Source organism: Copadichromis virginalis, linkage group LG13, assembly GCF_057382275.1.
Source record: "Copadichromis virginalis isolate Kocher_CV1m ecotype Utaka linkage group LG13, C_Virginalis_male_GT1.1, whole genome shotgun sequence".
Lineage (NCBI taxonomy): Eukaryota > Metazoa > Chordata > Actinopteri > Cichliformes > Cichlidae > Copadichromis > Copadichromis virginalis.
Window position 1 is genome coordinate 4187719 of NC_140630.1, and position 25316 is coordinate 4213034.

Below are 25316 nucleotides of genomic sequence, written 5' to 3' on the forward strand. Positions count from 1 at the left end.
TTATAATTTTATCAAAACATTTCTTTCTTATAGCATTTTGTGAGGTGATTTTGGTCCAACTGTAATTATTACAAAAGGACATCTTAACTGTATAAACAACACACTGAACAACCGACAATGAAAAGAATAAAACTTCTGAACCTCTCAAGGCGCACCCTTGAAGGTTGATCAGGGTCTCGTCAGTTTACAGAACTTTTCTCTGAATGGCTGACACCCTTACCAAACACAGAGTAAGTTTACATTTCTTAAATCATACTTGCCCCTTTAAAAACCCTCTCATCCGCTCTCCACTCTGGATTCTTTAATAATTGAGATTTCAGTGGTGACTCTGTCTGATCTCAGTTGCCACGCACTCGCCTTCTCCATACTAGTGATGTGTTGATCGTGAACGAAACGGCTCTGGGTCTGCAGCCTTAAAGGCCGCATTTTAAGGCCGATTACATCACAGCGATGCGACGAAGGCTGTCCCAATTCAAAGGCTGCTCGAAATGCGGCCCTCAAATGCGTCCTTCATTTCCCTGAATTTTAAAGATGTGGTGGTGTAGACTTCATGGCCCAACATATCTCAGACTTCATAGCGCGGCGGTGGGTGTGGATAATTTTGCCGAAAAAAACGGTGAAAGCGGAGCGGCCAAAGAGTAAACTTTTAAAAGTAAGTACTGAATATTATGTCACTTATTTATGTGCAAATGTTTAATAATGAAGAACATTAAAACATTACTGTTGGCCACATGTCCGTAAAGTCATGTGACATTAGCGGTGTTTGCACTTTCAGCGTTAACTTGGTTTTAAAGACTTTACTTTAAAATATAAGACGTTCAATAGTTGACCTTAATCTTACAGAGAATGTGATGATTTAATGGATAATTAAAGTCAGTCACATATCCACAAACGCAACAAGCTCAGTGAATGCTGCTCTGTTTGCAGTCCTGAATATCACGTGATTTATCAAAACGTGATTTTACTTCAGCAGCACAGAAAGCGTCTGAAGGTGAGCTTAAAAAATGACTGCAGGCTTAGGCTACATTGTGGAACAGATGCTACCGCTGCGTACTGTAGAGTGTCTGTCTTTTAAAAAATGTATCTATTATTTAAAGCAGCGGTCCCCAACCTTTTTCGCGCCACGGACCGGTTCATGCCCAACAATATTTTCACAGACCGGCCTTTAAGGTGTTGCGGATAAATACAACAAAATAAAACTAGTACCGGTACCGTAAAAAAGAAGATTTATTCATAACACACATGAAAAGACCCAGGAAAACCGAGTTAACGATAAAAACGATAACAAAATCACGCTCAGAACCGATAAAAACCCTGAAAACTATACATTTCATACCTGAGCCTCAACTCTCACGGCCCGGTACCAAACGACTACATAAGTAAATACTTATGTAGTAATTAAGTTACTTTTTTGACACAGTAATTAGTATTTTAAATACAATATTGACTAAGTAATTAGTAATTAATTACTTTTTTAAAGCAACTTACCCAACACTGGTTATGTGTTTGTATACTTTGTGCCCAATTTGACCCAAATAGTAGAAGTCAGCCTGTTTAAGGCTCTGATATCTATTCTGTATGACTTAACTTGGAGCGCCTTAGAAAACGACTCCCTTTCGACGCCCTAGAGCCAAATATCGACCACGCCATAAAAAGTGCTATAAAAATATCATATATTAATATTTTTTTCCACTTTAAATTAGCCAATCTTTTAGACCTACTTCTCCTTGAAATATTCATATAAAGTTTTAATTACATTTCGCGGATTTTAACCCTTTATATCCCGGTTTTGTCACATGAGCGCACGGCTTTTTTTGGCGAAAAAAACGAAAAAATTTAATATTTTCCATAAAATACATTTGAAAGTTATATTTTATTGTAATTATAATTAGGCCTTTAGATGGTCTAAAAATTACCACTGACATTCATTTTGATCGGCCGTTGGTTTTTCTGCAGGAGCTCATGTAAAAAAAAGACTCCCTTTCGACGCCCTACAGCCAAAAATCGACCACGCCATAAAAAGTGCTATAAAAAGATTATATATTAAAAAAAATTTCCACTTTAAATTAGCCAATCTTTTAGACCTACTTCTCCTTGAAATATTCATGTAAAGTTTTAATTACATTTCGCGGATTTTAATCCTTTATATCCCGGTTTTGTCACATGAGCGCATGGCTTTTTTTGGCGAAAAAAACAAAAAACTTGAATATTTTCCATAAAATACATTTGAAGTAATATTTTATTGTAATTATAATTAGGCCTTTGGATGGTCCAAAGATTACCACTGACATTCATTTTGATCGGCCGTTAGTTTTTCTGCAGGAGAACGGTTTTTCACTCTTGCCCTGTTAAATGCATATTACCTTGTTGCCTTCTAATAAAATAAAAAGCATTATGTAAATAAAAATTCAAGATCAGTTTGAACCAAATAAACATTTATTTTTTCAACGATGAACAAGAACATGTATATTGTTGTTGGGAATGGGGAAATGTATGAGAGAGAAAGAGAGAGCTAGTGAGAGGGTGGGGGGGGCTGTGTGTGGCCGGGGGGGTAAATGTCTTGCTCAGGTAGAGCAGTTGCTGCAGACAAATTTGCTGTGGGCTCGGCAGGTGAACTTTCCACATTTGCTGCAGGTGTTTCCGACTCGCCTCCTTTTCTCAAAACAGACCTCACAGGACTTCCTGCCCTTGGGATCTGTCACTCCAGAGGGGCCTGCAGCAGCACCATCCTGCGCATCTCTGACTAATTCAGCAGCGGCTAATGAGCGGGGAAGGCGCTCTCTTTTTGACAAATGAGGCTTGATCAGGCTTTCTCCCACCTCTTCTATGAACAGCCTCCTCCTGTGTGACTTCTGCTGATGCCAGGCCTGATCTACGGAGGTCCACAGCACGAAGGCGTTGTAGAGGGAGACGTCTATGACGTTATGAAAGAGGGCCATTGGCCATCGATTGGTCCGTCTCCTGCAGGAGTAGGTGCCGACAACCTAACAAAACAACAACAACATAAAACCTCTGTATATTTTACACAGGAATATATGAGCAAAAATGAATAAAGGTGTGCGTAACTGATGCGTAATGACACCCACCTTATCAAGGTTGTCGACACCTCCTTTGCATCGATTGTAGTCGTCAATGATCACCGGCTTTTTTCTTTGTCCATTGCTGACCTCCGGCCTGCGATGTTTGGTGCTCAACAAAAGCACATTTCTGCCCCGTCGAGGAATGTAGGACACTAGGGTGTGTTTCAATGAAAAGGCAAAGGTGGAGGCATAGACAGCTCTCCCTCTCGTCTGGCGCAAAACGGGTGGAATTTCTGTTTTGTTCCGGCGAATTGTGCCGACCAGAGCCATTTTATTCTTGAGGAGTTCCTCTGCCAGTTCAAATGAGGTAAAAAAGTTGTCGCATGTCACGACGTGTCCCTGGAGCCCGTCCGTCATCTGCAGGACGACCCTCATCCCCTGATTTACTTTGGCTGGTTCGCCCGCTGCTCTCCCGGTGTAAACCTGCAAGCCGCCAGGCGTAAGATGTCTTGACGTCGCAGGCTGCCCAGATCTTTATGCCGTATTTAGCAGGCTTTTTGGGGATGTACTGGCGGAAACCGCACCTTAAGGTCCCGGTCTGGACTAAACAACATCGGCAGGCGGTGTGCCCACATGTCCCATACCTGCCGAAAGGGAGCCAATTTGTCGGTACGGCGTCCAGGTCGGGAGAGCTTGTCGTCAAATCTGAGGGCCCTGCAAATGTGCGAAAATCTTTTCTGGGACATCGCGTCCCGGAACATCCCGTTTTCTCACTCCAAAGGCTTTTGATTGACTTGTGTTTTGACCGGTATACATCGGCCAAAATGAGCAGCCCCACATAAGCCAGCATTTCGTCGCTGTCCAAATCGCTCCATTCTGAGATTGCCCGTCTGCCATGAAGGTTTGTCATTGAAACGATATGCTGTATAATCTCATCGGTTAGGAACAACCTGAAGCTGGAGAGTGGGTCTGAAATTCGGGCGACGGCTTAGTGGGTTGGTCCCGGAATAAGCCCCGTGGGTGCTGCGACGTAGCGCAGCGTCTCGGTGTTTGTCGGGGACCATTTCTCTCCATTTTTGGCAGTCCACGCCACTGCTTCCTCGTGCGTCTCCCCCTCGTTCTCATCTCCAGTAGAAAAATCAGAAGATGACTCCTGCTGATCGGTGTGGAGAGACGACGACTCCGTGTCATCCCCGGAATCAGAGTCACTCTGGGCGGGTGAAGAGGAAAGATCCTCGCTGTCGGAGCGCATCAGGATGTCCACTACTTCCTCGGTCCTGTAATACCGTGCCATCGTGAAAATGCCTACTCCCGCGCTACGGCTTATTCTTATAACCTCTGCTGCAGTGCACCTGCATAAACAAGCTAAGCTTGAAGACAAAATAAAGTCTAATTTGTTTTTTGTTCTTGTTTTCATGTTAGATTTGTTTGCATTGCGGGGTGGACTTCAAAGAGGGAAGGCTTCTGATTTTAGACATAAACATACTTTTATCTAAAGTTAGAAGCAGACACAGACAGATCTTTTTCTCTTCTTTTAGGCAAAAGGACCTTTATTTTTTTGTAAATATAAAGGTCATTGATAGTGACACAGAACACCATTCTTTTTTCACTTTCTAAAGCAGAAAGAGACGCTCAAAATCTGACTTTTTTTGGCTGGAGTTCGTTCAATGGTGAAATATGAAACAAGAGCGCCACCTGGTGGACAAATAAAAAAAATTACAATTCTAAGGCCCCTACTTCAAAGACTGAGTGAAAGTGGAAAGATGACATTTAATTTGATGGTAATGATTGGGCAGTGAAAAATAGCGTTTATAATGGGTTTCAATGGGGCGTTTTTTGGCTCTAGGATCTCAGGTGGATGGAAGCTTGTAGCTTAGCCACTTTAAGCTAATCTAATGAACTCAGACTGGAATTCTAAAGTTAAAAAAAAATGTGTGGAAAGTTTGGCTATATTCTATTCAACACAGTGAAAATGGCTTGAAATTAAAAAACGCTGTGGATGAAAAATGGCTCCAGGTAGCCCAGAGGGGTTTAACCCTTGTGCTCCCCTTCGGGCCAGCTCCAGACCCCGGGGGTCCCAGAGTACTCCTGGGTCGCATTTCACAGGCCGCGCATCAGGGTTGGCTCCCGCACCCCGTACACCCACGTTTCCCTCCCTGAATGCCACTCCCGTTTCAATTTTTTTCCTAGTTTCAGGCAGGCTCTATCACGTTCGTCCATGGGAGGCCGCTCTTAATTTGTTGGCATTCTTACATTTGGCTCAATGCTTACATATATGTGTAAAAAGAAAATGTACGAGCTGTGATAACTGTTTCTGATAGAATGAAGAGTAGACTGATATATTAAATATTCCTTTATTGGGTGAGAAAATCATACTGCTACAGGTAGCAGCACTTCCAGATTTGTATCATAGTTTTAATACAGCACGTGCATTTCAGTAAGAGCTCATATATTTCCGTATCGCAATTTACAGTTCTTATCAGTTTGTCCTTGTAAAGTCCACAACAAGCATGACACAGGAAATAAACACCCGATAGATATTATCTCAGTAAATGAAGTTGGTGTTCAGCCTCTGAGAGGGGACAGTCAGCGGGGGTTATGCAAGTTGTGTGTGTTAGCTGAACAAGAGCTTGACCTCTTGCAAGGCAAGCGGGTCTGTCACACCCTTTACTGAGATACTGGGCTGGGCAGACATCTCCGAAATCATCAAAGATTTTGGCAAATAGGCTCTATCTTGGCAAACTGACCGGATATCTAACATGAAACCACAAATATCCAAAGTGTATTTGGTGACACACAAACGGGGCTTTTCATAATGTATAGTTTAGTTTAGTTAGTTTCCACATGTCCGTTGTTGTGTTGGGAAAATGCTCACCGAAAGCGTAGCCACATGAAAATGTTAATTAAGTATTCAATAGCGCATTTAAGTAATTTGTTTAATTTTAGCACGCCTGGCCCTCCATACTCACTGAGACTCACACTAAGACATGTAAATTTCCAACTGCAACTCGGGATAAACAGACATTGAGACATGACAGAAAGGGTAGAAAAAGGGACGAAACACAGGGAGACACTAACAAAAACTGAGTTCAAGATTAACTCATGTGGAAAATACACAACTAGAACACAAGTTATCTCAAATTTCCAAAGAAAAAGAACAAATAACGCGTCCATAACAAACTCAAAAACTGTTTTGAAGATACAGGACCATGACAAAAAGCCACGATGTTCAACTTCAAATTCAAATTCAATAGAAGCTTCAGTTCTCACGATTACATATATAAAATGTTTAGTATTATAAAGCAGTAAGAAAACAATGGATGTCTTTCAGCACCTGGCTTTACTAAGCACATGTGGGCATAAGCCTTTGTAAAATACCACATGGACCTTATCCCGCAAGCTCACAGCAATGATATCTGTGATGGTGTCTGTGCAAGAAAAAAACCCACTTAATTTTGTATGAAACACAATCTAACTACAGGGGACGTCTGATCTTTATTTCTAATGTTACTTGTGTCTTTGGGAATTCTAATCCTCAACTCTCTCTTGATTTTAACCACATAACAGAGTCAACAAAGAAACTTTAAGAGTTATTGGGACTGGGGCCCACTGCATTAACATTGTTATTTTTTCAATACCTAATTTATGGAAATATGCCTACTTTTTCCCCTAATACAATAGGTACCAAAGACAGCATGTCTAACAGGAAGCATTTTGAAATGGAAAACTAAAAACACATTTACAAGAGACAGTTTGTTCATTGATTATTGATTTTGGTTTTTATTAGTTAACCCTATGTATTTGGATTAATTGGATCAAACCGGCAATATTAATAAAAGGCAAAAAACAAAACATAAAAGAAAAAAAAGAAACAAAGACAAATAAAACAAAAAACTGAAACAAAGACAAACAAAACAAAACTGAAACAAAGACAAACGAAACAAAAAAACAGAAACAAAGACAAATAAAACTAAAAACAGAAAAAAATTGAAACAAAAAAGAGAAACAAAGACAAAACAAAAAAGAAAAAACAAAACCCAACAATCAAATGATCCCCTGTGAGCAAGCACTTGGGGAGGAAAAACTCCCTTTTAGCAGGAAGAAACCTCCGGCAGAACCAGGCTCCTCTTGGGGCAGCCATCCGCCAGGACTGGTTGGGTTTTGTTTAACTGTAATTTGGATAAAGTGCCAGTTTAATATTATTTTTGAGATTAGAGCTGAAATAAGGCCCCTGGAGTAAAGCCAGTTCAACACCATAAAGTCAGACTTCACACAGTGGTGGACTCACATTCTAACCTTCTTGTATGAAGTTTAAAATTTAAACTATCTTCTCCTAACTGACAATCTGGTGCTTTCTGTGACTGAGCTTTCAAAGTCTGACCTTGTTGAATCTGTGAAATCACTGAGTTCTGTTTTTAGAGCGTCTTGTTGTCTGCATACATTCTCTTTTTTCGCTCTCATTGCTGCGACTTTCTCTTGCAGAGCCTTTTCCTTTCTCATTTTCTGCTCTAAGTTCACTATTCTGCTGACGCAAAGCCTGTTCCTTAACCAGCTTTGGCCGCAGCCCCTCAAGCTCTTTCTGCAGAGTGGTACCTTGGCTGGTAAGAGACTTTTTCTCTGCTTCCAGAGCCTTATAATTTGCCTTAATAGCCTTTCGACTGTCTATTTCTCCATTCAGTCTTTCAATTTCTGTAGTTATCTCGTTATTTTCTTTCTTCAAGACTTCTACCTGTTCCTTTAGTATGCTATATTTTTTTACTCCAGTCTTCTTCAGTAAACACCTGTTTGGAGACATCAGCACGCCTTTTAAAAATACTTTTTTTGTGCCCCTGGAGGGCTTTTTCTTCCTTTTCTAGTTTTTTTTAAAGCTTTTCTCATTTCTACACGATCATTTAGCTCACTTATTTGAGCTTTTAATTCCTTGTTTTCTTTTTTCATTTTGCTCATTTGTGCCAGTTTTTCTCCATTTTCAGAGAACAGTTTCCTGAGATCATGGTTATTTTTGTAAGTTTCTTTGAGGGATGATCTGGCCTGTAGAACGTCTGTAAGTATCTTCTCGATGTCTTTCATCAACTTCTGATTTTCCCTTTTAACAGCGACATGTTGTTGTTTTTCAGACTCGTAGACCTGAACCAAATTGCTTATGTGCTCGCGTTCCTTTTTCAATCTCCGGATTTGCTGTTGCAGTGCACTGTTTTGCGCCTTCATCTCTTCTGTACATTTTTTAGCGCCTCACAGTTCTTCTCTAAGGCTGCTTTATTTATAACTGATGCCTGCAGATCTTGAAGTTCCTTCTTGAGGGCCACATGCTCTTGTGTGACACTTTCATTCTCTTCTTTAATGGTCACATTAACTTCTGGCCCGCTGTTGTCTTTGACCGTTTTCTGAGACGCTTCAACAGCTTTTCTTTTCTTCCTTCTTATTTCAGCGTTAGATTTATGATTTTGGGCTACGTCCAAGAGTTTGTTTAATTCCTTTTGAAGAGAAACACATTTTGCTCTTGCATTCACTTCCTCTGCCCTCATTACGAAATATTTGTCCTCCATATATAAACAGGGCTGTGGAGCTCAGTGCTGACCTCGTAAATTTGGAGTTGCGCAGCATATTACTGTTCTTTAATGGCTTTGATCCTGTGATACATGTTCTTGTATTGGGTTTGTTTTTCGGTAGCCATTCTTCTTTTTCTTTTTTTGAACAAATCACTAAAATATTCAAAGTTGCTTTAAACGAGAAAATACACTGTGACATCACACTCATGATCACATGACATAAACCAATGTTTCCTGGCTTTTGGAGCCAGGGCACATATTTCACATTCAAAAGATCACACGGCACACCACCACACAAAAATGTTACAAATAGCATATTGATAGTTTTGCTCTATGCACCAGGCTTAGCAGAATTGGCTCAGTTTGTCCCCAGTATACCTTTTTTGCTTTCTTTTGACCACTACTCATGCTAGAGCCCTTATCTGGGTCGCAATTTTCTCCAGGACCCAGGTCAGATTGATGACTTTTCAAATATTTACCTATTGCTATTTGTGGTATTTAAAAGCTCAAGGCAAAACACAGGATGACTGACCTGAAACAATAAGAGGAATAATTCCAAAACAGTCACAGGTACAAAGTAAGGAGAGACATCCTAATGCAGAGCACTAAGTGAGTATTTGTTTGCAATACTCTCAGAATAAGAAAGTGGTTTAAAGAAATGGACTGCTATTATTAAAGTGTGTGGACACTTCTTCTTCTTGGCAGATTTGCTGCATGTTTGAAATTCTTTATTAATATATCATCATAAAATGCCAGTTAGCCATACTCTGCCTACTTAAAACTTTTCAGTCTCCCGTTTCCTTCTAAGGAACTTTACTTTGTGACAGCTACTCTGTCAAGAAGGGAGATGAACACACTGTAACAGTGATATTTGTCTCTCTCTACAGGATAAAAGTATTTATAACGTTCTGCATGTTAATAACACGTTAAGGACAAGGAATAAGAAACCATTCACAAGCTTAAATAGGAAAATACAATAAAGAATAAGAAATACTTTATCTCAAAAGTTTGGGAATTAAAGCTTTATTGTTGGCGCAATACTAATTTCCTCTCTGATCTGATACCAAATAAAACTCAAGCTGATATGGACGATGCTGACCCGACACAGATTGTTTGTACAAAAACTGGATGTGTTTTGGAAATTTAAACTAAGCAGTAGTGTATTTCAAATGATATCTTTCATGTTTCATTATGAAGAATTATTATACAAGAAATAAAAAACCTGCATTTGTGACAACAGCTGTGTGCAGATCAACAATGGATCATATATCGAGTACTGGAGAGAGTATGAGCGTGCAGCGTTTAAAGCATGGAAGTACTGACCTTACTTTGAGTTTGATTCCATAAAAAGTGACAAAAACATTAGTGTCCGTTGTGCGTGGGAAGAAAACTTCTTTTTACAGCGAAAAAAACCCTAAACTTCCAAGCAAGCACCGAGTGCGCAACCGCGTAATGGGAAATTCACAGAGAAACTGCCATATCCTTCCACTGACCGCTGCGGCACACCTGCACCAGGGTAAACCTCCGCCTACCCTGCTCCTGCTTTACAGGTGAAAATAGAGCAAAAGGACCGCTCAGTCTTTGACTTTATTTATTTTCTGCTGTGTTTTACTTGCATCTATTTAAAGACTGAGTGTAAACACACAAAAAAAATAAATTTATGTGCTGGAATGTGCAGAAAAAAGGTTTAAATATTAAACAAATTTCTTCCAGTCAGAGAATGTTGCATATAATTACATTTTTGCTTGATGCATAAAGTTAAAAGATTAAAACTAATAAAACAAGTTTTAAAAAGAGACTTTTCCATTTGATTACATTTTGTATGATGGATTATGTAGAAAAAGTAGAATTGGGCTGAAAGATCTATTTATCACCTCTTCAGGTTGTAAATCGTGTTTTTAAAAAGTAACTAAGTAATTAATTACTTTTGAAAATAAGTAATCAGTAAAGTAACGGGATTACTTTTTTGGGGAAGTAATCAGTAATTAGTTACTGATTACTTTTTTCAAGTAACTTGACCAACACTGCTTACAATCAGCCATTATTGTCAAATAACTGAGTGAGCACACGTGAGTCAAACACAAGAGTAGATCTTCTGCCCTCGTGGATCCCAGCCAAGTTTTGAATTCTTTTGTGTGTGTTTTGGTTAATAAAGTTTGTAGGAAAAAAACTGAAGTGTCTGTGAATTCAGTTTTCTCACAACCTTTACTGTTATATCAGTGAAAGAAAAGATTTTGTAAAAAAAACAAAACCCCCTCACACCACAACATCCTACAGTTGCAAGTGTTAAGTTTAAAATGATTGTGAATGAACACATTTCAGAGGAGGTGTTGGACCAAGAGCTTAAATTGGACATGAAATACTACATGTTTAAAGGCTAATTTACACTATGGAGCAAGGGTGTAGATTTGTTGTGTGGGGCATGTAGTCCATGTCTGTTGCTGTAACAGTAGTCCATGTTTAGAATAAAAAATCCCAGCTCACTGAGTTGATCGGGGCAATAGTGCCTAAAATTTTGCATAATTTTGCTGAGAGATCTTTTACTTTGTGGTCATCTTACATCAGTAGTTTTATGGACAAAAACCAGCAGGTCATTCAGTGTTCCCTTAGTGCTAATGTGTCAGAGATGTTGGTGTACTATAACTGAAGTAATGTTGTTAAGTCCTTAAAGTCATATTCTTTTATTGTCATGACTGTATTTGAAGCTATTTTTATTTTTGTATGATACCTGATTTTTATGGAATATGGCTGAAGTAAACTAAAGCCTAAAATACTTAGGCAGTCATTTGTTTAATAGTAATTTAACATTATATAATTCACATATAGAACTATGAATTGTGATTTTAAATGGTTTAAAAGCAGGTAGAATAGCATATGTAGGCAAGTATGTTTCTCCTCTTTTTATCAAGAAGCAAAAACAAAAAGGAAAAAAAAAAGAAACAGGGCAGGCTTCGGTCCCCACCAACGCCGAAACCAAATCTACACCCTTGCTATGGAGCACTGCTCTCACATGGATTTAACACTTTCTCTCTTCCACACAGTCCTCATTTCTCGTGTGCTTTACAATCCTGAATATTACAGCAGGAAGGCAGCACAGCCAGGGAACACCCTGTGACGTCACACTCTGGACTGGCACACGATGGCAGAAAAGTTCTTAAAGTAGTAAACACTTATTTATTAAACAACACAGTAATATGTCAGATTTTGAAAGCAGGGTATAAATGATTTTCATGTCCACTTTAAAAGGAGACCTGCCAAAGCAGTAATCAGACTCATATGATCAGCGGCTTATGCAACGCAGCTCCGTCGGTGCTCTGACCTGGTATGAGCGCGAGTGTCCGTCACGCGTGGCTGGGTTAAAATACTGCGTCCGCTGAGACATCAGTGGCTTCGTTAAATAGCACTATTTTATTTGCTCCTAAGAAAATCAGTTTGGCTCAGATTAAAGTTTCAGCGCATAGTTGTACAGTAGGTGGATATTGAAAGCCTCCAGCCTGTCCAGAGATGATTATTCTATTCTGAGCTCAGCTGTCTATTAGAATTTTTGGAGTTAATTAAAATTAGAAAAAAAAATCAAATTCACATCTGATTTGTGTTCTTTTGTTTTTGTTCAATAAGCAGATGTCGGTGTTTCGATCATGTTACGTTGAGATGTAAAATGCTTGTTAGAAACTATGAAACACATTGTGCTGACTTCTGGGTGTTAGAAGACAATTAATAATGCTCATGAATAAGACTAAAGGCAAGAAGGTGTCCTTTATAACTAAACATGTTAATAGTACCACTAGAGTTTATAACATAGCGTGTGTATTTCAGTAATAGCCTGTATATTTCAGTGTAGTGATGTGCAGTTCTTACCAGTTTGTCGTTCGAACGTCAACACGAGTCGAGATTTCCGAGGAAACAGCTCACGTTGACGTTAGTTCTGATACTCCCTAACTTAAGTTATCCAAGTTGACTTAAGTCAAGTCAGATAATTCTTTTGTAATGAAAACGTAAACACTCGCCGGGAGTTACCGCAGTGTCAGCTGTTTAATTCACACAGCGTGTGCAGTAACCATGGTAACAACGGACACTGAGTGGAGGATCGATGCAGGTCAGATTTTGGGAAATATCCCTCATATCTCTGAAACTAAAAAACGGTCGTTCATCAGCTGTGCTGATAGTTTTCCAGCAGGACAGCTGAGAGAAGAAAAACTCAAACTGTCGGAGCAGGTTTGATCGTTCAGGTTTAAAATCAGCTGGAAGCTCCACGTTTTCACAGCAAGCGGCTCTGTTCAGGAGAAATATGTTTTATATGTGCACCATGTGAAGCCTGCTGTACTAAAATCACTGAATGAAGAACAAACAGTGCGTCGCTGTTAAGGAAAATGTTCTAAAACACTTCTTCAGTAAAGACTCAGAGAGGAGAAACACACAGAACTTCTTGCTAGCAAGGGCAGCCTCCAGACTGAGACTCGCGCTAAGAAACTGCCCCGGTCTTTATTTATACTTCAGTGAGCGTTTGTTCTTTACATTGGAATGTGGAGGTGTACGTGTGTGTGTGTGTTGCTGATCAAAGGGTCATATAACATGAAAGCACAAAAGGTACATCCTTGGTCAGGAAGAGGGTAATCTCCCCCTCACCCTAGATGGTTCACCCTAGATAACACTGTGAGGAAGTCCAGCAGTTAAAACACTTAGACTAGAACAGACGTAGCTACGTTAAAACAATAAAACAATAAAACAAGGTACGAACTCTCATGCTCCCAGGACGTGGGGGTGCATTCCTGGAGTGCACACCAAGCCTGCAGCCTGTTAGAGATCACACACAATTGATTATATGCCTCTAAGTATACATGGCTGAATATTTCCTAATACAAATAACTACATGCAGTATTCTATCATATGCAAACTTATATCACTAAAAGATTATACTGACTACTAAATACAATTTTCCATTGACAGTTGCATTGTCGCAAGAACATGCATGTATTTATTAAATGTATAAATGTTATGATATTTGATTCTAATCTGCTGCTGAGTCTCTGACGCTGATGGAAACGCAACAAACAGAACACAGAGCAAGAACACCTGTCTAACCAATCACATTCATTCCACTTTGTGACAAACTGATGTCACGGCGGGGTGCGCCGGTGTGTAAAGAAAACAGGACCCAAAAGCAGATGAGGACGAGGAGTTGAAGTTTGAACAGAAAAAGTGATCCTTTATTAGATGACGGCAGAAGTAAACCAGGAAACCAAAGTAAACTGACAAGACACTAAGAAACAAAATACTAAACGGTACTGCGACCAAAAACTATAACTATGACTAACGTGGAAATAACAGACGACAACTAGACCTATGACTGAGGTGAGGTAAACAGACGACCCGACAATGGCATGCAGAAAACAAAGGACTTAAATACACACATGAGGTGATCAGGGGAAGTGGAGACACATGAGGAAACAGCTGACTAACATGAACCTAATGACAGGAGCAGTGAAGCTAAATACAAAGAACCAAGAACACACGACTCCTTCCAAAATAAAACAGGAAGCATAATGAAACGCAGACATGACAACCAGAACTTGACAACGTAAGACACAGACATGAAACACATGAAGAGCAGGGGAGACTTAACATGGGTTGGAAACATGAGGGGGAATTAATAAGAACTAAAATCACCTAGACATGGTAACAAATGAACTTAGAAAACCTGAAGGGCTTAACATAAACTATAAACATCAAAATGAACTCATACTCAAAACACTGGGTCATAAGACCCAGGACCGTGACAACTGAAGCACTCACCTCTCATCATCGGGTTTCTTCCTTCAGTTTAACCTCCTAAGACCCAAACTCTTTCATGGCAGCATTTTTAAATTCTCTTTGCTATTTGAGCTGTTTGGGACCTGATGAATATAAAAACAAAGAATTTACAGATTTTGTTTTTTTTTTACCTGATTTTATCTCTGACAAAAATAAGATCAACATATGAGGACATTTGTTTTAAAATTCAATAGAACATTTGCAGTATATTGTCCTTATAAGTGGTTATCAGGCCCTTGTAGAGTAAAATTTTGTATTTTGGTCTAGACATCCCAAAATGTGATGTCCACATATGTGGACAGCAGGTCCTAAGAGGTTAAGTGCCCATGTGAAGAAATATTTAGGTCTAAAAACTAAGGTCAGTAATGTGTTTGGAAATTACGTTCTATAAATCATTAATACTGCTCTTTGTAAAATGTGTAATTCTTTAACTATTGACAAAAAGTCACAGCATCACTTCAAGGAAATATCACAGTTCTTCATAATTTTCTGAGCCAAAATACAAAATGATTGTGTATGAAATGTGTATGAAACGTCTCATATATTTTAACAATAGGAACTAGAGTACCTGTTTTTTTAATGTTTTGCATAATTTGATTTCTGCTTTGTATCACTTTTTTCTACTGCTGGTGAGAAGCAGTCGTCTGCTTAGACGTGAGAAAACTGGTGTAATTTTTAGGCTTTCATATCCTATTTCTGTTTCACATCTCAGAGGCCACACTTTCCTACTGAAGATAACAATCTTTAAAAAAAACTATGTCATCAATCAGGCATTTGCTGCCACTTCAGCTACTGCTGTGTCTGTGGGTTTTAATGTGGTGTAAACAGGAAGAATAGGTTTGTAAGGAGCTCATGAAGTTAAAAACATGACTTCAAAAAGTTAGGCTAAATCTGTATATGCTCCATTTGTTTCAGATTATTTCCATTTGTGGATCGATTCAATTCACAACTGCTGTTCTAGTGAGTATTTCTATGTAACGGAGAGAAAAAAGGACACTCTGTCCCATGTTTTCTTCCTCCAACCCTGGCAGCAAACTCTGTTCAGTATACAAGGAAATATGAGATGTGGAAGATAAAAATGTTTTAGTGCTAATAATTACATCTATGAAACTACCAGTATTTCAAGTTTTGTTAGCAGATTCTGTACTTGTCTGAATCAGCCGTCTGGTCTGGTGCTGTAAGCACAAGTGAAAGGTAAGAAAATGTGCTGTCACTAATTATCACCTATACTGTACAAAGATGGATAGTTTCTGCAATAAATATAAAAAATTAAATAACAATCATTGACTATTTCACGAAATCACATTTGCTTTCATATAACCAAATAGTTTTAGTTTGTGTTCACTAAAAATCAAATAAATAGACTCCATGTGTCGGTATTGCAGCAGACTTAATGAGTAACCTAATTCTTATTGTATAGAAGATTTATCTAATGATACTAGAATACCTGCTTATATGCTTGTTTTGATTTTCTACACAAGTCTGTGGTTGTGACTTCTTGAATAAGCCATCAGCTGGACCTTCACACCACTGAAGATTATGATAATTAACTGTATAAGAAGGATGGAGTAGCTCCTTGTCATGAAAAAGATCTGTCATGTCCTTAAGAAACAGGAAAAATACACCAAAGGCCTGACACAGAGCTTTTACACATGCATCTGTCTCAATCCATCTCCTGTTCACTGATCCCTCATCAGAAATGGTCTCAGTGGGAGGATGGATGTGAAGAAGCCGTTCTTTATTAAGGATACAGGCTAGGCTTCTGCAGTTAAACAAGAACTGTTATGAATATCAGTGGCAACAGCTCTGAATCTGAATTAAAATTTGGGGGATTGAACTGTCATCAGTGGGTTTGTTTGTTTGTTTTTTTGCATGACAATGATCCCAAACACACTGCCAATGAGATGAAAGTATGAACAGAAAATCACACAGGGGAACAGTATCAGTCATGGACGGACCTCTGCAGACTCCAGACCTCAATATTATTGAAGCAGTGTGACAAAGAAATAGGAAAAAAACACAGCAACCAAGAAAGGGCTTTGATATGTAATCCAAGATCTCTGGAGTAAAACTTCTGAAGATTACTTAAAGAAACAGCAAAAGATTTTGCCCAAAAGAGTTCCAACAGTCCTAAGAATAAAGGTGGTGACACCAAATGTTGCCTTTCCAGCTCATTAGAAACTCTGTTTGCCCTATGAACTGCATTGTACATAGCATTGTGCTGCCCCTTTAAGGCAGGTATGATAATTTGGCTGTGTTTTTTGTACCAGCAGACTTGCCGTAGTTCTTTTCCACTAAAAACAGCCTTAAAGCTAAACTGTTGTTTTTTCTACTCTTTGTTTATTTGTTCCTGCTGAGCCTGAGAGAGCAAACGCCTGTAAGGAGTTGTTTCTATCTTTTCCGCGACAGGTTTGTGTAACAGTTTCGAGTTTTGCGTGAGAAGTCTCAGTGGGAGAATGACTGTGAAGAAGCCTTTCTTAAAGAAGGCAAACAGGGATAAACGGCTGGGCTATTCCAAATTACACAAGAACTAGACTGAAAATCAGTGGTCAGATGGAGTGATGAGTCCAAATTGAAAATTTTTGGTACAGAAATATTCTGAATAAAGGTGATGACATTAAATAGAGCCTTTCAAAATTATTAGAATTGTGCAGACTCTGTTTTTGCCTTATGTACTCTCATGGATCTCCAGTACTCCTCTGCGTTTCTGCCAGTACTCTCTGTCTCGCTCCATCCTTGGGCTCTTTCTCTTCCTCTCATTCGCTCATGGTGTGTGTCTCTGGATAACCACCTTTCAGTGGTGGGGTCTTCCTGGATATCCGCCCACCTCCTGGCACACCTGGGATAATCAAGCTCACCTGGTGGTCATCACCCAGTCTGCTGGCAGCCTACTTAAGCTGGAAGCAAACCTTCATTCTTTGCCTGAGTGGTGCACTGCCAGTGTTAGTGCACCTCTCTGTCTGGTCAGTCTGTTATATCTCAGAAAATTGTTAATCTCACTGTGCAAAAGCCTGGATGCTTCCCTGCTGTGGTGTTCATGTGTGAGAGAGATTAGTGAGCAAATTTTTGTGTCTGTGTGGATTAAACCCCAGAGACTTGCATTCACCAACAGACCCACTACCTGAAGACAGTTTTAGTTAAACAGCTACGTCCACTGTAAATAAACTCACTGCTTTCCTGTGCTTGCTGTTTTTGTATGTAGCTAATGTATGTTTTCTATATGTTTGTAAGAAATCACTCCAGCTTTTTCTATTTGCCAATAAAAATATCAAGAAATGAAGGATGACTCAAAATCCTCTGAAATCATGCCAAATAATCAACATCAGAGATAAAAACCTTTTATGTAACAAAGGTTATTTTTCCTTTATGTTATTTTCGGTTCCTAATGGCTGTGTTACTTTTAGCAACAGCAGTACTGGAGAATGTTCACAACAAAATCATGATTTGTGTTTATTAGTTTGGCTGACTGCTGCTGGCTTCATGTTCATGGGCTGCTGTGAGTACGAGGTTTGTAAAGTAGGTCACCACAGCTTCCTTGTTTAAGACAAACTCATCACATTACAGATTTTACCCACTGGTTCAGCTGGAAGCAGCCCTGAGACAAGTAAGGCCAAAGTTTACACTTATTCATATTTTCTCTACATGAAAACGAGGATAGTTATGAAGAAACTGACTCATAACTAGAACAGCTGAATAACTACTGAAGTTGTGGTACTAACTTCTTTTCCTTTGTTCTTGTCGTGCACTTCTGTTTCAGTGTAGCTAATGTAAATGTGTGTGCTGGTAATGTCTTAAGTTTATTTTATATTATTTGATGGAGACCTGATGACAGATCAGTCATTTGTGTTCACATCTTTATATAAAATAGCAGTAAATACAACAGGTGATCCTGGTGAACACAAAATAACAAAAGAGTTACCCATAGAATGCATCCAGTTCATTCAGTACACATACATATTAGACTCCAATGAATGTTCAAAGTTAAGCCTTTAAGGAGTTTACAAAATTTTTTTAAAAAAAACCTGCAAAGTTGGATTTTTGGGGGGTTTTTACTGTTTTTGGTGTGTTGGAACATTTTTTGAGGAATTTCTGAATAAATTTTATTCACAATCATAGATTTAATAACATAACAACATGTTTAAATTTTAATTTGTGCAAATAAAATTTTTATAGACAGTTCTGTACATCTAACAAAATCTGACCAAAATCAGTTAAGTTTCAATCAAGTGCTATCAAACTGGTTTTAAGCCGGTTTTTCTTCATCTCAGCTTTATTTTACAGACGTGTCCCTGTCGGCACAAGTTGAGGCTCTTTCATGTTTTTACTTTCAGCTAAGCAGAAGTTGCTTCTTCTTAACTAATGTCATTAATAATTTCATGTCTAAATAATTACACTAATACTCTGCTGTGTTTTCCTTTACTTGCTATGCCATAAAGTGTTTTACAGAGGAAGAGGTCCTCTTAGATTCATATACAACAACCCCATCACAGAAAATGATCAAGAAGAGCGTTATGTCCTTGAAGTGATGATGTGGATCAACATGTGTGTCTGCCTTCCTTTGACCATACTGATCACCTACTGTGTGTTTTATGCAGTAAGTAAATAATAATTAATATTTATATATTTTTTTATGAGTCTGTGAGTATTTGAATGATTTTAAGATTTAGAAGAAAGAAAGAAAAACACTGGTAGCGTTTCTAATTATTTGAATTCATCATCATGAAAATGAAATCATTAGCTCCATCCTCACACATATTCTGCACCACATCATTTGTTTGAAGCCAGCTCACCTCCTGCAACCACTTTTCCGAGAATACGCGCTTGTTTTGCGATTCGGACTCCTGACATTTCTTTGAAAGTGGAGGGACACCAAAGTATTTGCTTAAAGGAGCTTGCTTCTTCAACATCTTTAAGAGTTCTAAACAAATGTCTGTCCTCCTCCAGAAAATCTGTAAACCATTTTTCCAAAAAATTAGCTACAGCCAAATGAAAGAATTTAGAAAAATCAGTACAAGGAAGAGAAATTCACAGAGAAGAAGCAATGAGAGTAATTAAACAGCTGAATTTAGTCACTCGGTTTACGCTAAAAATATGGTTTAATCTGGTACAAAAATACAAACTGGAAAAAGAGCTCGGACTGCTTCAATGGATCGCTTATAATAAGGGTTTTTTCCCTTGTTCTATGGACCAAAGATTTAAACAGTGGATTCCTAATGGATTAACAGCGATATGTACACTAATTAAAGATAGGAATTCTATGAACTTCCAGGAGATTAAACAACAACATATGTAAAACTGAAGTGGCAGAGAGACTTGGGACTGAACATATTTGATGAGGAATGGTCACAAATCTGGAAAACACAGCAGTCAACAACATCATCATTACGTGCCTGAAGATTACATTGCTGGAAAAATGTATTTAGATTTTTTATGACACCCAGAATTAGGAACAAACACACTTCATTACCACAACCGTGTTGGAAAAGCTGTGGAGATGTAATTGTGAATCATTCCCATGTATTTTGGTTCTCTCCCAAAATCCAGAAATTTGAGGAAGATGTTCATTTAGTTATAGGTTAAAATTCTGGGTTATGCTGTATCTCAGTCTTGTACATTATTATGTCTTGGTGTCATTACAGGAAATGTGTTCAACAAAGATAGAGACATATTGAAAATTATGCTTGCAGCCTGTAAATTGGCAATCACAAGAAAATGTACAAGATAGACCCACCATCGCAGGATGAATAGATCAAAATTATAGATGAAATACAAATCATGGAACAATTGACTTAGAGAATAAGGACTCAGGAAGATCAATACCATTGAAAGTGGGAGAAATGGACTGAGTACAAACTCGACAGGATAAAGACCATCACACTGATAATGAGAAATAATCAAATTCTAGAAAAATGGTGACCCAACACGTTCTTTTTTTCACCTGGTTTATTTATTTATTTACCTACTTTTTATTTTATCATTTTTTTCTTTCTTTTTATCTTCTGTTTGTTGTTATCCTTTACCCCCACTGTACAATGTTTAAATAAAAACAATAAAAAGAAAGTTAAAAAAAGAAAGTAAAAAGAAAGATATAACATATGTGTGTGAAGGAGAGGAAATAAAGTGGAAATTTAATTTTAACATGTATTTCCTACAGGTGCAAAGAGTTAAGGTCCCCATCATCTCTTACACAAACCTCCTCATCTCCAATCTAATCCAGATGTGTATAATGATTGCTTGGGTGGCGAGAGTGGAACGAAGCATCTGTGTTATGATTCACGTCTCATGTGCTATGGCCAGTCTTTACTTCAAGATGTGCATCGCTTTGGAAAGGTACTTCCATCTGTGTACTTGGATGTCTATGAATGTTGTTTTCTACTGGAAAGCATCATTATTGTCAGAAACATACCATTCTGTACTGTGATAATCATAATATGTTCGCATCCTGTGTTACAGATGTTTCTTCTTTGCCTACCCACTGTTGGACTGCCTCAGACAAACTAGGAGTTCTGTGATGGTCTGTGTCCTGGTCTGGGCTTTTTGTATTGTCAGTGTTCCTCTTGCCATAATCTTAAAAGAATTTGTACGTTTAATTATTTATGCCCTCCTTCCTGCCCCTATGTCCATCTTCTGCTTAGCCTGGACTTTCACAGCCCTGCCTGCTGCCACCTCAGTGCCCACTGAAGACAAACAAAGAAGTCTGGGAACTTTGGTTCTGTTGTTCTTTAACTACTTTGTCATGATTCTTCCCACACTGATTTTTCCAATTTTAGATTTTTTAGCAGATATAAATTTATTCTGTCTTTTCATTCCAGTTTCAATCTTGTTTCTGCTTTGTCCTTTTGTGGACTTGATTTTGTTCCTTTTCATGCAAAAAGGATGCATAGACAAACTGCTAGTCTGTCTGTGCTGCTGTAGTATGAACATCACTGTATCAGATGTAGCAGCTGATTATCACTGTGACTGATGGTAACACGGAAAGGACAGCTGATGCAGTCAAAGTGAGTCAAATGTAGATAGAACAGAGAAAATAATCAAACAGCATCCTTTACAAATATTATTTAATGTTGCCATCAAACAACAGATAAATACCAAGAATCTGAGCAGTACTACTCTCAGCTGAAGTGGCTCTGGTTTTAGATTTCCAATTAATGTTGTATTTAATATATATATATATATATATATATATATATATATATATATATATATATAATAAGGATAGCATAATATTGTATCTTAGCTCAACAGATCAAAGGAAGAATATAACTATATATATGTATACACACACACACACACACACACACACACACACACACACACACACACACACACACACAACACACACACACACACACATATATATATGTATGTTTTGTATAAAATTGTATATTGCGATACAATAACCATTTTAGTACTGAGGTTGTGCTTGCTGGCTGATTACAGTTAATTTAGTAATGAAGTTTCTACACCACCACTATATTCGAATATTATTGTAAATAACTGGACTGAACAAACACACCAGCTGGTCATGTGGATAGAGGTTTTGTACAGATGAATTACATACATTTCAAGGGAAACATTATTATTAAATGCTTAAGGATTTAATAAAGGTACAAAGAATTGTTGTTGCTCTTTTTGCTGCTCTGCAGTGCATTGTTTTCTTTAATATTTTAAAGGTTTTCTGTATAATTATCTGGGTTTATAGTCAACTGGATTTTTCACTTTTTGTTAAACTTACCATCATTATTGTATTATATATCTTGCAATAATATTACTAATATTAATAACAACTTTACTGATAAGTTTGCAGTCTCATCAAGTCTCTAAGATAAGATAAGATACGACTTCATTGATCACACGTTGGGGAAATTTGTGTGTACAGATAGCAGAAGAAAAATACAGACAAATAAAAAAGAAAGAAGATAATACACTATATACAACGGTAGCATACACAATATGTGATTATGGATATAAATTTAATTATTCTAAAGATTGCTCATCTCTGGGGTTATCAGCCACCTAAAGCAACCTCTAAGATATATATAATAATTTACTTGTACTACGAAATGAACATGCAGAAATATGTATAGAAAGACCTTAAACAGATTGCTTATTGGATATTGAAATTATACATGGTAGCAGTTTCTATTACAGCTTGGTAATAAAGGTGAATAGTAGGATAACAAGGGGGAAACAACAGGGTAATAATCCGGTAATTTCTAAGTTATTACTATGCAACTACCAAAGTAATAACCATGTAATATCAAAATTCTCCTGACCATTTATCAATGGTCATGAGAATGAAGATTGGGGAAACCTGTAGTCAGCTGAGACTGAAGAAGTCACTTGGATAAGTGACAAAACGTTTCTCCCACTGAAAACGCTACGTCCAGATGAACAGAATCAACTTTTGTAGGTCCCAGATAGGTACATTTTTCTCCAAAGCCTAATGAAGGGGGTTAACCTTGCAACTGCTCTAGGTAGGATATTTTATAGCACTTTAGTTTTAATCTTGCAGGCCTGCTAAAAAGGACAGATTATTAAATTTGCGTATCCAAAAATGTTGATCTCTCCATAGGGATTAAACCTGACAAGTTTTCTTTAAGTGCACTGTAAAAAATCTTAGGGACTGGTTTAGGCCATGGATGAGTATAATTTTTTGCCTGGAAAGAGAAAGCAACCCAAAGCTAACTGCCAGGATTACACTTTTTTTTACTGAAAAATACATTAGCCAGATCAAACATGTTGCAATATTCTGACCCTTTCTCAACCTCCACACCAAGTCAGTCGGCCTCAGTTTTTTCCTGGTTTTCCTTAACCTGATTTTCACGTGTCCCCACACTAAAAACAGTCTTCATTGTTCCTCCATGTTCTCTTCTCCCTCCTTGTTATCTTCTTCCTCCTTCTGTCTGCTGCTGTCTTTCTCTCCCACATCCCGCAGCAGTTCATGGCTGTGACATCCCATATGAAAAAGATATATTTAAATCTTATAAAGTTTGCATCTGTCTTGTGTGAAACATGTATGAAAAGCATACAAGAGTGAAAACAGATACAAGATCCCTTGAAAAATTACATAAATGAAACTTGTATGTTTTGGATACTTCCTAAAACAATATATGAAAGTAATGAGAAAGTGGCCGCTTTCATGAGTAAATCATATAAGCCTTATATGATTCACTATATGAAGTTTGTTCTATTTCTTTTCCACATGGGATGTGCATTCTCAGTGATCCTTTGGGCAATTTTTCTTCAGCCTTGTCTTGTTTTTCAGTCTCTTCTGTTGAAACTTTACTCCATCTGTGGCAAATTTCAAACTCAGACAGTCTTTCTGAGTCCACTCAGACACAGTGATATTGCAGGTGAACGTCCCAGCTTGTGATTCTCCATCCACCAAACTGTTTAATGTGCAACTGCTCCCTTTAACGTTTAGGGCATTTTTCAAGAATTATCTTTCATAATTCTCAGAATGCATTCAGTTTTATTAATTGTTACTTATTTATTCTTATTCTTTATTTATACCTTTATTATTGTTTATCTATAAAGAGTGTTTGGTTTGTCTTTTTTTTTTCAAAAACAGGAAACTGGACTTTTTCTGTTTTAGGGTCTTTTAAGGTCTGGCCCGCCAAAAAAAATGTAATAATACTAAAAGGGGTTTTAGTATTATTTCATATTTTTTCATTCTACTTTATTTATTTTGTGTCCCCTAGGGGCAGCTGGTGACCTGCAGTATCACCCTCTGCTATCCAGTTTACTGTCTGCACCCTTGTCAGTCTGTCTGGCTGTTACCCCTGCTTCACTTCCTATTCCTTTTCTTACTCATGTCTCACTTTATGCCTCTGACACTTGCAAAATACTTCACTCAGAACATTCAAAATCACTCTTTCCACAGTTTGCAATACTTCACTCAGGACAGTCACAATCATGTTCTCACACAATTTACAATAGCACTATTCTATTTGTTGCACTGCCTTATGCGTTAGGGCAAACTCCTCAGCCAGGACAGCTGCCTCTTGTAACGTGGCCACCTTCTGCATGTTCAGGTACATCACTGTCTGCTCAGGAAAACAGTTCTTAAACTCCTCCAGCAATATTAACTCGCACAGCGACTTAAAGTCTACAACACCACTCGCCTGACTCCAACTATCAAACAATATACCCTTTTCCCTTGCAAACTCAAGAAAGGTTTGCGTGGGGGGCTTTCGGAGGGACCCAAAACACTGTCTGTAAGCCTCTGAGAATGGCACTCCATACCTTATCATACACCAAACTGTCCTCAAGGGTGAGAGCTGCACACACCTGCACCTTACTGACCAGTTTACACTGCAGCGGCAAAGGCCAAACCTCTTTGGGCCAGTGCAGGGCCAGGGCAATACGTTCAAACGCATTAAGGGCATTGCTAGATGGGTTGGAGAGTGACCAACCCCCCAACCACAAGAGCTTTCATATCTTCTTTTTTCAGCGACCTGGCCACCACAATACCGTAATGGGGCGGCAACAGCACAGAGATCATCCTTTCAACACCTCCCTAGATCCTCCACTGAAGGCTGCACATTAAAATCCTCTAACCTGAACTGCGCCATAACCGCCACACACCACGAGAATAATCTCGGACAAGTTCCCACTTATGTTACGCCCGCTCCCTTGCGCTGCTCTGACCGGTGGCCACCCCGGGTTTAAGGGAGGGGGCGTAACATATGGCCATTCACTGAAGCGAGGCCTTTCATGCATGTTAGTCTATGGTAGTACTAACAAGTTTCACTCTGGTATAATCCCACACCAACTGGAGATCAGCCACACTCTTAAATAGTGTGCTCCTAACGAGGCCATCAGCTGCAGCTAGTGATGGGCAGCAGGTGTGGCAGCCTCCAGTGCAGAAACACTTCAGGTGTTGCAATCCTTCCAGTGACCCAAAACATCCGGGAACAAACATAAACATAGG

The 25316-nt window shown here is 38.5% G+C and overlaps 1 protein-coding gene and 1 pseudogene across 1 annotated transcript; one reads left to right on the top strand and one right to left on the bottom strand.

The window, feature by feature from the left end:
- Nucleotides 1-7115: 7115 nt before the first annotated feature.
- LOC146695081 (uncharacterized) lies at nt 7116-9472 on the bottom strand (annotated as a pseudogene).
- Nucleotides 9473-12533: 3061 nt separating this feature from the next.
- LOC146695082 (uncharacterized) lies at nt 12534-21120 on the top strand. The gene is made up of 5 exons (XM_085478519.1): nt 12534-12665; nt 18817-18974; nt 20535-20710; nt 20834-20894; nt 21016-21120. Exons 1-5 carry the CDS (start codon nt 12629-12631, stop codon nt 21118-21120), a joined length of 537 nt encoding a protein of 178 aa, XP_085334645.1. The 5' UTR covers nt 12534-12628.
- Nucleotides 21121-25316: the final 4196 nt, after the last annotated feature.

What these genes read in the sequence shown, in the direction of transcription:
- LOC146695082 (XM_085478519.1), top strand. Translation starts at nt 12,629, where the DNA reads ATGGTAACAACGGACACTGAGTGGAGGATCGATGCAG. An exon ending in CCTACTGTGTGTTTTATGCA is followed by an intron (nt 18,975 to 20,534) that starts GTAAGTAAATAA and finishes TATTTCCTACAG; the next exon opens with GTGCAAAGAGTTAAGGTCCC. An exon ending in ATGTGCATCGCTTTGGAAAG is followed by an intron (nt 20,711 to 20,833) that starts GTACTTCCATCT and finishes CCTGTGTTACAG; the next exon opens with ATGTTTCTTCTTTGCCTACC.